At 41.4% G+C, this 15,328-nt stretch overlaps 1 protein-coding gene across 1 annotated transcript in view; it reads left to right on the top strand.

The window, feature by feature from the left end:
• The first annotated feature begins 5,339 nt into the window (after positions 1 to 5,339).
• Positions 5,340 to 15,328, top strand: part of UBE2G1 (ubiquitin conjugating enzyme E2 G1) — a 95,716-nt gene continuing 85,727 nt past the window's right edge. The window contains exon 1 of the mRNA XM_045526041.1: positions 5,340 to 5,744. Within this exon, the coding sequence (XP_045381997.1) occupies positions 5,699 to 5,744 (46 nt within the window). The 5' untranslated portion in view covers positions 5,340 to 5,698. The remainder of the gene's footprint in view (positions 5,745 to 15,328) is intronic.

Raw genomic sequence — 15,328 nt, forward strand, 5'->3', positions numbered from 1 at the left:
CTGAATAAAAAAAATATGTACATCAGATCACTCCCCTCCCAAGGTTTCCACTGCAACTAAACCAAATTCCAAACTCTTTGCTGTAGTCTACAGGCCCCCTTGCGAGAAGACCCTGACTGCCTCTCCACCCTCCACCCAGTGGAGCCACCCAAGCTGAACTTTCTAGTCTTTGGACAAGCTGAGCTCTTTACTACCTCTGGGTCTTAGCAGTAGCAGTTCCCCTGCTTGTAATGCTCTTCCCCAGAATCTTCAGATGGCATCTCCAGCTTGTAATCTCAGCCCATTAAAATCTCTTTAGAAGCCTTATCTAGAATAGACCCATTTCCTCAGTTATTCACTCACCCTATTCATTTCCATCACATCACTTATAATCCAATGCTGACTTGTTTAATACACATTTACTTTTTTACTGACTACCCTCTCCCACTGGATGTCAGTATCAAGAGGGTGGGGATCTGGTCTGTCTAGTTTATGCCTGCACCTTAGGTCCTAGAATTGTCTCTAGCTCATAGTAGGTGCTCAATAAATGTTTATTAAATAAAGGAATACAGAGTTAGATTGTCAGATGTGCAAATCTGAACCTTTGGTGAAAGGTCTGGACTGGCAATAAAGATTTGGAAATTATAAAATATAAGTCTTAATAAATTAGGAATAGAAGAGAATTTCCTTAATTTGTTAAAAGGCATCTACAAAAAAATCTAGTGAAACATTGAGCCAAGTGTGGTGGTGGATGCCTGCAGTCCCAGTTCCTTGGGAGGCTGGGGTGAGAGGATTGCTTGAGCCCAAAAATTCAGGGTTACAATGAGTTATGATTGGGCCACTGTACTCCAGCCTGCATGACAGAGTGAGACCCTATCTCTAAACAAATAAACAGAGTGAAACATTGAAAACAGTCCCTTTAAGAATGGAGTAAGTTGTTAGACATGGTGGCACCGGCTACTTGGGAGGTCAAGGTGGAAGGATCCCTTGAGCCCAGGAGTTTGAGGCCAGCCTGAGCAACATGACCAGGATACTCACTACCACCTCTTCTATGCAATTCTGTAGGAGGTCCTAGTCAACATAGTGATGCAAAAAGAGAAACAATGCTTAAAAGAAAAATACATATGTCCATTACTTGGAGCTATACTATTTACATACAAAATAAAATAATCTATAGATAAATTATTAAAATAAATTAGAGTTTAGTGACGTTGCTGGATTAATTGCTTTCTAAAATAATTTTTATATACTAGGAAAATATTCACCATCTGATTTTTCTGAGCTTATCTTTATATTTAAATGGAAACAACCATCTTAGCACAACAAAATTCATATTCAGCACATTCTAAAAAAAAAAGCCTACACACATACCAAGGCATACTATCATGATACTTTAAAATAATAGAGATAACAAGTAAACTTTAAGAATATCCAGAGAAGAAAAAAATAGGTCACCTAAAATGGAATAAGACTCAATAACAACACTGGATGCTAGAAGACAATAGATCAGTGCTTTCAAATTTATCAAGGGAAATTGTTTGATTTTAAACATAAAATTCTATACCCAGCTAAGCTAGTGTTAAATTATGATGTTTAAAATAAAGACATTTTCAGATATATATGGAAGTAGAAAGCTTGCCTCACACACCCTTATCACACACCTATCACCCTTATCGTTTACCTCTTTCTTTCTCTGGAGTATATTATCAGGTATATCTGATAATATACTCCAGAGAAAGAAAGAGGTAAACGAAAAGAGTTAGACTTGAGATCCAAGATGCAGTGGACCTAAGCTGGGAGAGCAGCCATGGAAGTCCTAGGAAGACTTCGATGCAGTAGGCATGGCCAAGAACAGTCAGCCCAGATCAGAGGAGTAATACAGAGGGTTCCAGGAGGGAGTTTTCCAAGAACAAGAGGGCTCAATAGAATAACTGGCACAACAGCACTTGGGATAGGAAAGGAAAGGAGATTGATTATACTCAAGATACTGCAAAAATATATATACATAATTAGAAACTCCAAGACAAAACCAAAAAAAGTACATGTAAAGAATAAATACAATTATAATCCATTACAGTATTTGGCTCTCTAGTCAATATTTTTTTTTTTTGGAAACAGAGTCTCACTCTGTTGCCCAGGCTAGAGTGCCGTGGCATCAGCCCAGCTCACAGCAACCTCAAACTCCTGGGCTCAAGCAATCCTCCAAACTCAGCCACCACGACTGGCTAATTTTTCTATTTTTAGTAGTGATGGGGTCTCACTCTTGCTGAGGCTGGTCTCGAACTCCCGACTTCAAGCAATCCTCCTGCCTCGGCCTCCCAGAGTGCTAGGATTACAGGTCACGAGCCACCACGCCCAGCCTATATTCAACATTTATAGAGTCACGATAGTAGAAAAACTGTTTATTGACATAACTGAATACAGTGATTTAATGATATTAGGAGAATAAAGGATGGAAGGTAGCATAAGATAGTTAAATCTTGAATAATTACAATAAGAGTAAATATTTAAGGTCTGAAAGGGATGAATCCAGAAAATGCATTATAAACATCTTGCTTAGAGAAATGGAGGTAACTACCAGAAGAAATAGCTAAAGTTGAAAGGGACTGCCTCTGTCAGAACTTATGAATGGGAAGAGGTCGCCCAAAACCCATTTGTTTTCCACTTTAAACCTTAATACACTGTTTGATTATGAGCTATGTGTATGTACTCCTTTCATAAAATAAAAAATGTATTTAAAAAGAAAGATGTTGGGTCTAGAAAGGAAGAGTGAGGGGAAACTTGCCCTTCCCTGAAAATTTGCTGAAAGATCAACTCACAATTAAGGCAGATTTTTTTTTTTTTTTTTGAGACAGAGTCTCACTTTGTTGCCTGGGCTAGAGTGAGTGTCGTGGCGTCAGCCTAGCTCACAGCAACCTCAAACTCCTGGGCTCAAGCCATCCTCCTGCCTCAGCCTCCCGAGTAGCTGGGACTACAGGCATGCACCACCATGCCCGGCTAATTTTTTTTTTTCTCTATATATTTTTAGTTGGCCAGATAATTTCTTTCTATTTTTAGTAGAGACGGGGGTCTCACTCTTGCTCAGGCTGGTCTCAAACTCCTGACCTCGAGCGATCCACCCGTCTCGGCCTCCCAGAATGCTAGGATTACAAGCGTGAGCCACCACTCCTGGCCCAAGGCAGATTAATAAAAGAAAGGTTTATTTACCACGCACATGGGGAGAATCACAGCGTGATTACCCAATATCCCATTGAAGTTCAGATTTTTTTTTTTTTTGAGGCAGAGTCTCACTCTGTTGCGTGGTCTAGAGTGCTGTGGCGTCAGTCCAGCTCACAGTAACCTCAAACTCCTGACTTCAAGCAATCCTCCCACCTCGGCCTCCCAGAGTGCCAGGATTACAGGAGTGAGCCACTGTGCCCAGCCTTCAGACCTTCAGATATTTTTATACATGCCTTTTAGAGGGCAAGGGGGAAAACAAGGAGTATAGGTAATTCTGTTTAGGGGCAATAAACAGTTGCTAGGGAGGATGAATGGATGGGAGAAACAGATTGACTTTCATTATCAAAAATGGATTTACGGTAAAACTAAGGAAGATTCAGGCATCCCTCTTACCCCTTGAGGGCTGAAATTTGTTCCACATGAGAGAGGAAGGTAGGTTGCAATTAGGCAGCATTTCTGATAACTAAGTAGGTCTTAGAGAACGAGATCTATTCTCCAAGCCTACAGTTATTTGTTGTGATTTATTTTCTCATTCTAAATATTATAAATAGCTATTTCAACCCTTATTTTTAATTTCTTTTGTTTTCTTTTTGCTGCTACTGAGTATATATAATCTTTTTCTTAAAGACCCTCAAATTGGGTAAACTTTAGGCCTCACAAACCCTAGGTGGTGTTATTTCAAAGTGGCTGGGATTCACTCCAGTGTTTATTTGTTCCTTTGTTTTTGTTTTTTGTTGAGACCCTGTCTCATAGCATAATGGTGGTTTTTAAAAAAATTTTTTTTTAATTTATTTTTTACTGAGGCAGGGTCTTGCTCTGTCACCTGGCTAGAGGGCAGTGGCATCATCATAGCTCACTGCAACCTCCAACTCCTGGGATGAAGTGGTTCTCCTGTCCTCAACAAGCTCAGCTAATTTTTTTTTAGAGTCAGCATCTTTCTATGTTGGCCAGGCTGGTCTTGAACTCCTGGCCTCAAGCAATCCTCCTGCCTCAGCCTCCCAAAGTGCTGTGATTACAGGCATGAACTTTGGTGCCTGGCCCTGTCAGTTCTTGTTCTAGGGGGAGAGTGGAGACAGTTTTTTCCAGTAATTTTTGCAATAAAAAAATTGTGCTGGAACCTGCTTTTCCTCTAGTTGTTTACCTTACCTGGAGCTCACATAAGTCCTTTGAGGTTAGGAACAGAGTTGTTTTCCTACATAGAGCTTCTCTGTTGTCTTCTACAGCCCAGGTACATAGTTAATACAGGTTTAATAATACTTTTTAAAGGAACAGATAAATTTGAGTGTCAGTAGGTTTTATCTTTTTGCTCCATCTCTTTATTGAAACTGTTTTATATTCAAGGCACAAGGTTGTGGGAATGGGGAAGAAAGGATGTAGAGCTGAGTAAGGTTGATTTTTCCAAACTCTAGATCTTACACTTTGACTTTATATAGAAGATGCTTTTCTGGATGATAGTTTTTTTTTCTTTTATTTTAAAGAGACGGGGGTGTCCCTATGTTGCCCAGGCTGGAATCAAACTCAGGCTGAAGGGCTCTTCCCGCTTCAACCTCCAGAGTAGTTGGGACCACAGGCGTGCACCACTGCCCTAGGTCTTTGGATGGTAGTTTTAGTTGCATAGTTCAGGTTTTGCTAATGTCAATTCACCTTACTCATGGAGAGTGTGATTGATTTGTTGAAACGTTTCGTACTACGAGATGCAGGATATTTTGCTTACTTCAAGAATCTTTTTGTGCACTCTTTAAATGAATTATCAGCACATATTAAGTCCCTATTTTGGAGGTTGCTTATAATGGGGCACACCAGTACCAAGGTCGGCTTTCTAACAATGACTGATTCGCACACCATGTGTGCAGTGTCAGAGGGCTGTTGGATGCTTGCCAACAACTAGACATCTACCATTTCTTTTGGCCCCTTCGCTCCCAGACCACCTGCTTCAACTCGCTGGACAGTTTTGACCCTCCGTGACCTCTTTGTCATGGCGTTCGCGGGGTGTCTACCAGCTGAGGCTTCCGCAGTCCGCCGCGTGTCGACCTTCTCAAGATGGCGGCGGCTGGGGGCAACTGCGCGCAGGGGGCGGGGCTCCGCCGGGGGCGGGGCAGGGAGGCAGAGGGGTCGGGCTAGCGGGCGGGCCGCTTCCCGAAGCAGGTCCAGCGCGCCTGCGCGGAGCGGCCCTGAGCGCAGTGAGGCAGTGGCGGGGAAGGCACCAGAGGGGCCGACGGGTGGGTTGAAGGAGGGAAGCGGGCGAGCGAAGTCCCAGTGCGCGCCGCGGCTGCCCGGGGTACCCTCCCCTTCCGGGCGTGAGTCGCTGTGAGAAGAGCTAAACCGAGCGGACCCGCGCCGGCAGCGAGGCGCCGCTACCGCCGTCGCAGCCCGGCCTCCCTCGGCTTCGGCGCTCCGTCGCGGGGCCCGGGTTCCTCAGCACACCCTGCTCCAGCCGCCCCCAGAGCCTGTCCCCGGCCCTTCGAAAGCCCCGGCGCCAGCCCGGGCCCTTGCGAGGAGGATGACGGAGCTGCAGTCGGCACTGCTACTGCGAAGACAGCTGGCAGGTGAGCGGGCGGGCGGCAGGGCGCCGGGCCCGGTCGCGGTCGCGGACAGCCGCTGCCCGGTCCCTCCTGGGCCGGCGGCCGGACGCCCGGGAGGGACCGGGCCTGTGAGGGTGGGGACCCCGAGGCTCCGGTCCTGGCCCGGCCCAGCACTTGGCTGGCTCTCCGGAGGGCATTGGGGGCGGGGACGCGCGTCTCAGCTTTGGCTCCTGGACTGGGCCTGGCGTCCTGGGGGTCAGAGAGGAGGTTGCCCCCTCCCCCACTGTTCGGTGGGACGTTGCGGGGGAGGGGCAGTGGGTCCCCAGGCCGGGCCGCTCCCCTTGGAGGGGCGGGTCCCGGGCTCAGGTGCGGCGGAGGCCGGCGGACCCCGAGGGCAGGCGGGAGCCTCTGGGCCCGGCGCGGCTGCGAGTCCTGGCCTGGGTGTCAGAGCCGGGGGCGGGCAGCGAGAGTGGGCGAAAGGGACTGACTCTTGCCCCGGTAGGTGAGGCGCGCAAAACTTCTCCCCGGGCAGCGCTGGGTCCGTGGAGTTGTGGCCCACAACAAAAGCGCCGGCCTCCGCGGCCTCGGCGCGGGCGCGCGGGTGTCTGAGAACCTGGCGGGGTGCGGGACGCCGCCTCGCCTGCCTCCGCCTGGCACGGGCTCCGGCTGCGCCGCCTGGCTGGGGGAGGGTAGGAGCGGGCGAGGGGAGAGCCGCTCGCTGGCCGGCTCGGGGCTTTGTGCTCGCCGCGATTCCGGCTCCTGTGCAGGCCTGCAGACCCCCGGGGCTGTGCCCGCCGGCTCTGTCTGGGGGTGGCGGCCGGGGCTGCCTTCCCGGAGGAGCCTGCGTTCCCCCTCCCCCATTGTCCCGGCCTCCGGCCGTTTGTGGCTTCCAGGTTGACTTTTTAGGGGGTTGGCTCCTACTCTGCTAGGACTGTGTGAGCGGAGCATGCGCTCTGGAGACGTACGTGTGCGGAGTGGAAGGGGGGGAGGCGGGTTGGTGGCTTCACAATGCCGCCCCACGTGCTGCCAGATTTAAAGAGAAATGAACCAGCAGTTACCCCTGCTGTCCAACGCCCAGCGTGTGTCATTCTCAGTTCAGGCGACTTCACACTCGCCGCTTTAAAGCTAGCAGCCCCCTAGCCCTCTGCAGAAGCCAAAGGCTTGAATGATGAAATGTGTCTTTGAAATAGATTTACTAGGAGTTTGAGGTGTTTGTTAAATCACCTTTATGGCTTCTTAAGGAAAGGGTTGTCAGGGGCTGTTACAGATTGTATAATTAGGTTTATTATTAGACTATGAGCAAGCAGGTTTGGACAAGTGCTAAAGTTCTAGATGCTCAGGGGGAGTGACTTGAAGTGAATGGAGAAATTCTAATGATACTACAGTACATCTATCACGAATAATATATTGGAAAATCAATGAAAATACCTTTATTGCATCATATTTGCAAACACACCCTTTCTATGTACTTTTTTTGTTTTGGAGGAAGGAATTAAGATTTTCTTTTGTCTCCCTAAGAATTCTTTACTCAGAATAACTTTTTATTATGTGGTGAACTATTAAACAGTATTAAAGTACTAAATTAGGATTAAAACAGTACTCAATTCTTACATAACTGAAAGAAATAAACATTTTAAAAGGGGTAAAACAAGTTACGCAGTTACGAATCAAAATATGACTAATAACTTGTTAGCAGTAGCAATAAGTCAAAAGTATTTCCTTCCCATTTGTGAACCAACTCTAGATTTTGATGGTCGCTTGGTTCAGTTTTACACTCTTTTTGACAAGATTAGTCCCAAATATTGATAGAACACTTCCCAGAAGTCTTTGTTAATGGTTGATTTTCTGATAGGGCATACTAAAATATACTTTAAAGTAGAGGAGAGGAGGATGTAGTTTGCTATTTTTGAGGCCTCATTATAAAGTTACTTTGCTGTTGATTTCTTGGCTTTTTGATCAGAAACAATGGAACTGTTCTTAATATTTTCTTTAATTTTTGAAGGATTTTAATTAACATGCTCAAAATGTACAAAACAGTAGTCCAAAGCGATTGAAAGGTAAAAAAACATCAAGTGTCTTGGAAAGATTTGGTAACTACACACTAAAATAAAGGCCTTGTTTTATTTTAGTATATTGTTTGAGCTTTGTGGTTTTTAAGATATCATTTGAAAACAGAAAAGAACGGTAAAATGTAATTTCTTGAAATCATTTAGAGTGCACTTTTGGAAGGTTTGATAATAATGCTTTACAAATCTTGAAATGTATTGAACTGAGTAGATACACAAACCTGTACTTCTAGCTGCTAGAATTCCAGAAACTTACAACAGTGGCCAACAATGGCTACCTTTATTGAGCCCCTAGTCTGCCAGTCTTTAATGATTTTAATTCATTACTTGGGAGAATTTATTGGGAATAGCGGGCCCCCCCCCCCCCCCCCCCCGTGGTGCCAACAGTTAAAGCTGATATTGGGAGTGTTTTTGCTGTTAACTGTAAACAAGAATTTGGCTACTTTCAGAGTTGAATAAAGTGGTTCCTTAGGTTGCAGAGTTTCTCAGCCTTGGCACTACTGATATTTTGAGCCAATTATCATTGTGGGGCCTATACTGTGTATTTTGGAATGTTTAGCAGTATTCCTGGCCTTTACCCACTAGATGCCAGTAGTATGCCCCCTCAGTTGTGACAATCAAAAATGTCTCCTTTGACAAATGTCCCCTGAGGGACAGAATCATCCCAGCTTGAAAACCACTGGATTAAGGTGTTTTGGTGTAGACTAAAACACCTATTGTGTTTATGGTGAAGCAAGTGGGAACACCTAACATTCATGAAATCAGATAGGTTGTATATTTCTTTGTGGATATTATTAGACTATGACTTACTCCTTGCAAATTCAGTAGCGGCAAATCAGTTTTTGTAGTGTGTTATGTTAAGCACCTAGAAGTCCTCCAGTGCAAGAGATAGTTTGTATTTTTTTCATTAAAAAAAATTTTTTTTTTTTTTTTAAGAGACAGGGTCTTGCTTTGTTGCCCAGACTGGAGTGCAGGCACAATCATAGCTCACTGTGGCCTCAATCTCCTGGGCTCAAGCAGTGTTCTTGCGTCACCCTCCCTAGTAGCTAGGACTACAGGCACACCATAATACTCATTAATTAAAAAAATTTTTTTTATGGAGATAGAGTCTCACTATGTTGTCTAAGTTGGTCTCAAATTCCTGACCTCAAATGATCCTCCGGCCTTGGCCTTCCAAAGTGCCGGGATAACAGGCATGAGCTACTGTACCCGGCCAATTTTTGAAAATTTTATTTTTTGAAAAGATATATGCATTGGCTAAAAAGCAAAGAGTGAAAAAAAGTATAGTCTTTCCACCCCTGGCCCCAAGTTCTTGTCATGAAGGCATCCTTTGTCAAATGCTCATCTTTTCAGATATTTATGTGGGCTGATGTTTACTGAGGACTAACTTATACAGGCATTGTGTTGAGTACTTTACATATATTACCTCATTTAATCCTCTCACTGAGGAAAAAGAGGCTTAGAGAGGCTAAGTAACTTACCCATGATTGCATAGGTGCTGCTAGTGGTGCTGTTAGAACCACCACCACCTTTTTTTTTTTTTTGGAGACAGGGTCTCACTCTGTCCCCATGGGTAGAGTGTAGTGACATCCTTGTAGCTCACTGCAGCCTAAAACTGCTAGGCTCAGTGATCCTCTTGCCTCAGCCTCCCTGGTAGCTGGGACTACGGTGAAAGGATCTTCTTATTTTAGCAACTTTTTGTGTTTTTAATTGGGTATATTGCCTCCCAGGGAGCAGTAATTAATACAATCATGAAATAGGATTTGAAATATTTAAATATTCAAAATTAATTTTGTTTTTGTTGTCTTAATACAGTTGTACAAAATAACACACATTAAGATCTTTAACATACATTAAGTGAGATTCTTAGGTAACCGCAAATAGTATGTTTTAGCCATTGTGAACTTAAGGCCACCATCCTGCAGAATCAAGGTAAATGTCTTTGAATTTAATGTTATAGACTAAAGGCAGCACTAAGCTTTTTAGTGTTGGCAGTTAACTCTGAGAAAAAATTTTGGACTAATTGGACTAATTCCCTACTCTAACCCTACTAAATTTTACTATATGACAAGTATTTATAAGGAATAAATAGAAGCTTTTCTTTTTTTTAAGATCACTTGAGGTTTTTAGATTTTCATTACACTTTCATAGGCATGCATAAATATTCCACATTTTCATAGGCATTCCAGAACTAGGAAGAAGAGTCCCTTTATGCAGAAACAATAAAGTAATCGGCTGCTTTTATTGTAGAAATCTCAATTGTGTATTTGAAAGTAATCTGGAAAATTCCAGAATCTGTGACTCCCTGGCTACCCATATAAGCAGGTTGTTGTGATGAATGTGTTTCTCAGACTCAGTATGCAATAGAAGCACGTGGGGAGTCTGTAAAAATACTGATTTCTGGCCTCATCTCCAAAGAGTATTAGTCCACAAGTCTTGATGGGGCCCAGGAATCCAATTTTTAAAGCTGCACTTTGGGTGATTGTGAGGCTGGCCGTTCTGTGCCACACCATACGGCGTCTTAAGCTATTCCTCCTCAGGACCACCTGCAGGCATCCTAGTTCTTGCTTTTTTGATATGCTGTTTTTCATTATCAGCCCTGGTGTTCATAAGCTATTTAAAGAATATTCTTCAGAGGAGGCATTAAAAAGATTTAATATGTCTTATTGGCCTTTCTAGAATATATTGGCACTCTGACCTACAATAATGTTAACAGTCTTAAACAAGGAGAAAGCGTAATAATTGGTTATTAACAGTTAACAGTTGTTAACTCATTTAGAAATGGAAGAAAAGTCTTAAATTACATTGCATCAAACTAATTGTTTAACAGAGTTTGGGAATTTTTATATCCATAAATTGTTACAGAAATAATGTAGCTACTATATGTTGTTCTGAATGCCCTGTCTGAAAAAAAGCATAAATGCAACATTTTGGTTGAGGAAGGAGTAATGTATGATTTACATTCTCTGTAGTTGAGGGAGCACCAAGGAATTATTTATCTGATGTGTTATAGAATCTAAAATAACCTTAACTTTTTAGTGAATAAGTGAATTTTTTTAACATTAAGAAGTGACATGCAAGTAATAATTTGTTATTCAGTGAATATTTTTGATACTATAATGAAATTTTTTTATAAACACAGCAGTTTAATTTTCTATAAAATACTTTGGAATGAAACATACTTTATCTTTTGTCTTTTGTCATGGTTGATCTCACTTTCTAAATTTGAAATAACTGCTGAATATATTAAAATATTGAACTAAACTAAGTCTACAATTTGTAGGTGTAATATTTATCTTCATATTAGTATAATCTATATTTACTGTAAAGCAGTACCAAAGTATATAGTTTTATTATATAGCTTAAGCTGATACACATTATATTTTGTGATACTTCCACATATGGTTGTGAAATAAAATTCTTTGATGATGATGATGGTGATTATTATTATTTTTGTTGAGACAGAGTCTCGCTCTGTTGCCCTTGGTAGAGTGCAGTGGTGTCATCTTACTTAGCTCACTGCATCTTTCAACTCCTGGGCTCAAGCATCCTCCTGCCTCAGACCTCCCTAGTAGCTGGGACTATAGATGTGCACAAAACCTGGCTAATTTTTCTATTTTTCATAGAGACGGGGTCTCACTCTTCCTCAGGTTGGTCTTGAACTCCTGAGCTCAAGTAATCCTCTTGCCTCCGCCTCCCAGAGTGCTAGTGATTATCATTATTAACATTATTATTTTTTTTTTTTTGAGAAAGGTGTCTCTGTCCCTTGAGCTGGAGTGCAGTGGTGCTATCATATAGCTCACTGTAACCTCGAATTCTGGGATCAAGGGATCCTTTTGCCTTAGCTTCCCAAGTAGCTAGGAGTACAGGCACAAGCCACAACACCTGGTTAATTTAAAAAAAAATTTTTTTTGTAAAGACACGGTTTCACTATGTTACCCAGGCTGGTCTGAAGTCTTGGCCTCAGCTGATCCTCCTGCTTCAGTTTCTGAAAGTGCTGGCATTATAGGTGTCAGCCTGTCTTAATTATTAATAGAGTGATATCTATTGTAAAATCTGATAATTGACTTCCTTTTCATTTGATTGTGCTGTCAAGATGAGTCTTAATCCCTGCATTATTTGGGCTTGGTATGTGCAAGTTTGCAAGTTTTTTTGTGGGGTGGTGAGTGTGCTAATAGTAAACTGTAGTGTGGTTATGCCCAAGTAAAATATTAAGTGTTCATTTGTTTTAATGGAATCAGTTCAGTTTAGGATGAAGAATTTCACATTTCTTCATTATTGACCAAAATTTTGGTTGAATTTAAAGTTTTGTTAGAATTTAGATGACCTGTAAGGGTCCATTTAGTGTCATCTTTCATTGGTTTGTAGGAAATAACTTTTTAGAGAGGAAAGTGTGTGCTTATGAAACAGCCTGGCAAGGTAAATATGGTATAGTTATATACGGTTAATAGCCTTTCAGGTACAGAAAAGTACAAAAATTTTTGGTAATGAAGATGATAATTGGTATGTATGAACAGATAAATGTGAGAGAATAAAGAATAAAATGCAATTCTAGGGAATAAGATATTTAAATGTCAAAATATAGCGTTTTACACTTTTCCCCCTAGTGCAAGATAGTGTAGGCTTACATGAGTAAATCAGAAATTTTTATCAGTAGTGGGCCATTGATTCTGGCACTCAGAGAAACTTCTGAAAAAAATAATATAATTTATTGCTGTTGCTGTAGAGGGGTGTATACTTATTTTTGTGAAGTTATGTTCTAGAAAATTTGTAACAAGTTAATTTTTGTAAGTGGAAATATTTTACCTTTTATTTAAACTTTATACTCATGCCTGATAACTTAGAAAAACCACTGCAGCCATTTCTCTGCTTTTCTTTTTTTTTTTTTTTTGAGTCAGAGTCTCACTTTGTTGCCCGGGCTAGAGTGAGTGCCGTGGCGTCAGCCTAGCTCACAGCAACCTCAAACTCCTGGGCTTAAGCGATCCTACTGCCTCAGCCTCCCGAGTAGCTGGGACTACAGGCATGTGCCACCATGCCCGGCTAATTTTTTCTATATATATTTTTAGTTGGCCAGATAATTTCTTTCTATTTTTGGTAGAGACGGGGTCTCGCTCAGGCTGGTCTCGAACTCCTGACCTTGAGCAATCCACCCGCCTCGGCCTCCCAGAGTGCTAGGATTACAGGCGTGAGCCACCGCGCCCGGCCTTCTCTGCTTTTCATATCAACTCTTCTATTAGTTAAGGATATATTAAAAGTGTAAACAGCAAAGAACCTGTTTAAAATTTTACCTGGCACCTGTTTTTGTTTTAATTTGGTAAAGTAACCTTGCTTTTAAATAAGTTTATCAAATAGAAATTTTTTTTAAAAAATGGCCTTTATGTGAGGAGACACTGTTTTGATCTGCTTTTGTTTTTTAAATTTCATGTTATTTTTTGGTAGAGATGAGGTTTTGCTGTGTTGTCCAGGCTGGTCTTGAACTCCTGGGTTCGTGTGATCCTCCTGCTTTGGCCTCCCAAAGTGCTAGGATTACAGGCGTGAGCCACCACACTGGCCTTGATTTGCTTTTGAATGTGCCTATGCTTTAATTGCATTATTATTTTCTTATTCTTATGTAAGGATGTACTTATTAGGGTTTCTATTTCAAGACAAAGTAGTGCTAGACAAATAGTTTTTTTTAAACATGACACCAAAAGCATGAGCCATAAAAAGAAATATTGGAAAACTGGACATCATCAAAATTAAAAACTTTTTCTATGAAAGATCATGTTAAGAGGATGAGAAGACAAGCTACAAACTGGAAGAACACATTTGCAAACTACATATCTGGCAACTGATTGCAACTATATAAAGAACCTACAACAGTAAAAAACAAACAGAAAAGCCCAGTCCGTTTAGAAAATAGACAAGAACAGATATTTCACTGAAGAGGACATACATATAGCAAATGAACACATGAAAAGATATTCAACATCTTTAGACATTGAGACCACAATAAAATATCACCACATACCTGTTAGAATAGTTACATTTTTTAAAAAATGATGACACTAAATGCTGGCAAGAATACAGAGAAATGTGATCTTTTGTGCATTGCTGGTAGGAATGTAAAATGGTTCATCCACTAAAAAAGTTTGCAGTTTCTTATAAAACTAAATTATGCACTTAATATATAACCCATCAATTGCACATTTGGATAGTTATTTCAGAGAAGTGAAAACTTAAAAGTCTTCACAAAAACCTGTATGTGAACGTTCATAATAGCTTTATTAGTGATATTTTAAAACTGGAAATAACTGAAATGTCCTTCAGTGGGTGAATAAACTGTGGTATGTTACATCCATAACATGGAATATACTATGCAGCAATAAAAAAGACACAAACTATTAATACACAAAAAAACTTGTATGATCTCAAGGGAATTATGCAAAATTCTCAAAGCTAATCTCAAAAGGTTACATACTGTAAAATTCTATTTGTATAAAAATTTTTTTCTTGTAGTAAAAAACTGCATAATGAAAGCTAGGATCCTTAATCATTTTTAAATCTTAACCATATTGTGCAGTTCAACAGTGTTAAGTATATTCACATTATTGTGAAACTGATGTCTAGGACTTTTTCATTCTGCAAATCTGAAACTCTATTTATTAAATAACAGCTCTTCTCCCTCCCGGGGTGGGGATGAGGGAAACCGTCATTCTCCTTTGTTTGTATGAATTTGACTACTTTAGGTACCTTATGTAAGTAGAATCATGCAGTGTTTTTTTGATGACTGGATTATTTGACTTAGGATAATGCCCTTAGGAGTCATCCATGTTGTAGCATATGACAGGATTTCCTTCCTTTTAAAGGCTGAATAGTGTTCCATTGTATGAATATATATCACATTTTATTTATCTGTTCATCTGTAGATGGACATTTGGGTTGCTTCCACCTCTTGGCTATTGTGAATAATGCTGCTGTGAACACAGATGTGCAAATATCTCTTTGAGACCCTGCATTTGACTTTTTGGGATATATACTCCGAAGTGGGATTGCTGGATCATATGGTAGTCCTATTTTTTTTTTTGAGACAGAGTCTCGCTCTGTTGCCCAGGCTAGAGTGAGTGCCGTGGCGTCAGCCTAGCTCACAGCAACCTCAAACTCCTGGGCTCAAGCCATCCTACTGCCTCAGCCTCCCAAGTAGCTGGGACTACAGGCATGTGCCACCATGCCCGGCTAATTTTTTCTATATATATTTAGTTGTCCATGTAATTTCTTTCTATTTTTAGTAGAGACAGGGTCTTGCTCTTGCTCAGGCTGATCTCGAACTCCTGAGCTCAGAAGATCCACCCACCTCGGCCTCCCAGAGTGCTAGGATTACGGGCGTGAGCCACCGTGCCCGGCCTAGAATTTTTTTTTAGAGCAGTTTGAGGTTCTCAGTAGAATTGAGTAGAAGGTACAGAGATTTCCCATATACCTTCTGCCATACGTATATCACCCACAAGAATGTAACACTTGTTTTTTATTTTATTTTATTTTATTTTATTTTATTTTATTTTATTT

This window comes from Lemur catta, chromosome 15 (assembly GCF_020740605.2).
Source record: "Lemur catta isolate mLemCat1 chromosome 15, mLemCat1.pri, whole genome shotgun sequence".
NCBI classification, from domain to species: domain Eukaryota; kingdom Metazoa; phylum Chordata; class Mammalia; order Primates; family Lemuridae; genus Lemur; species Lemur catta.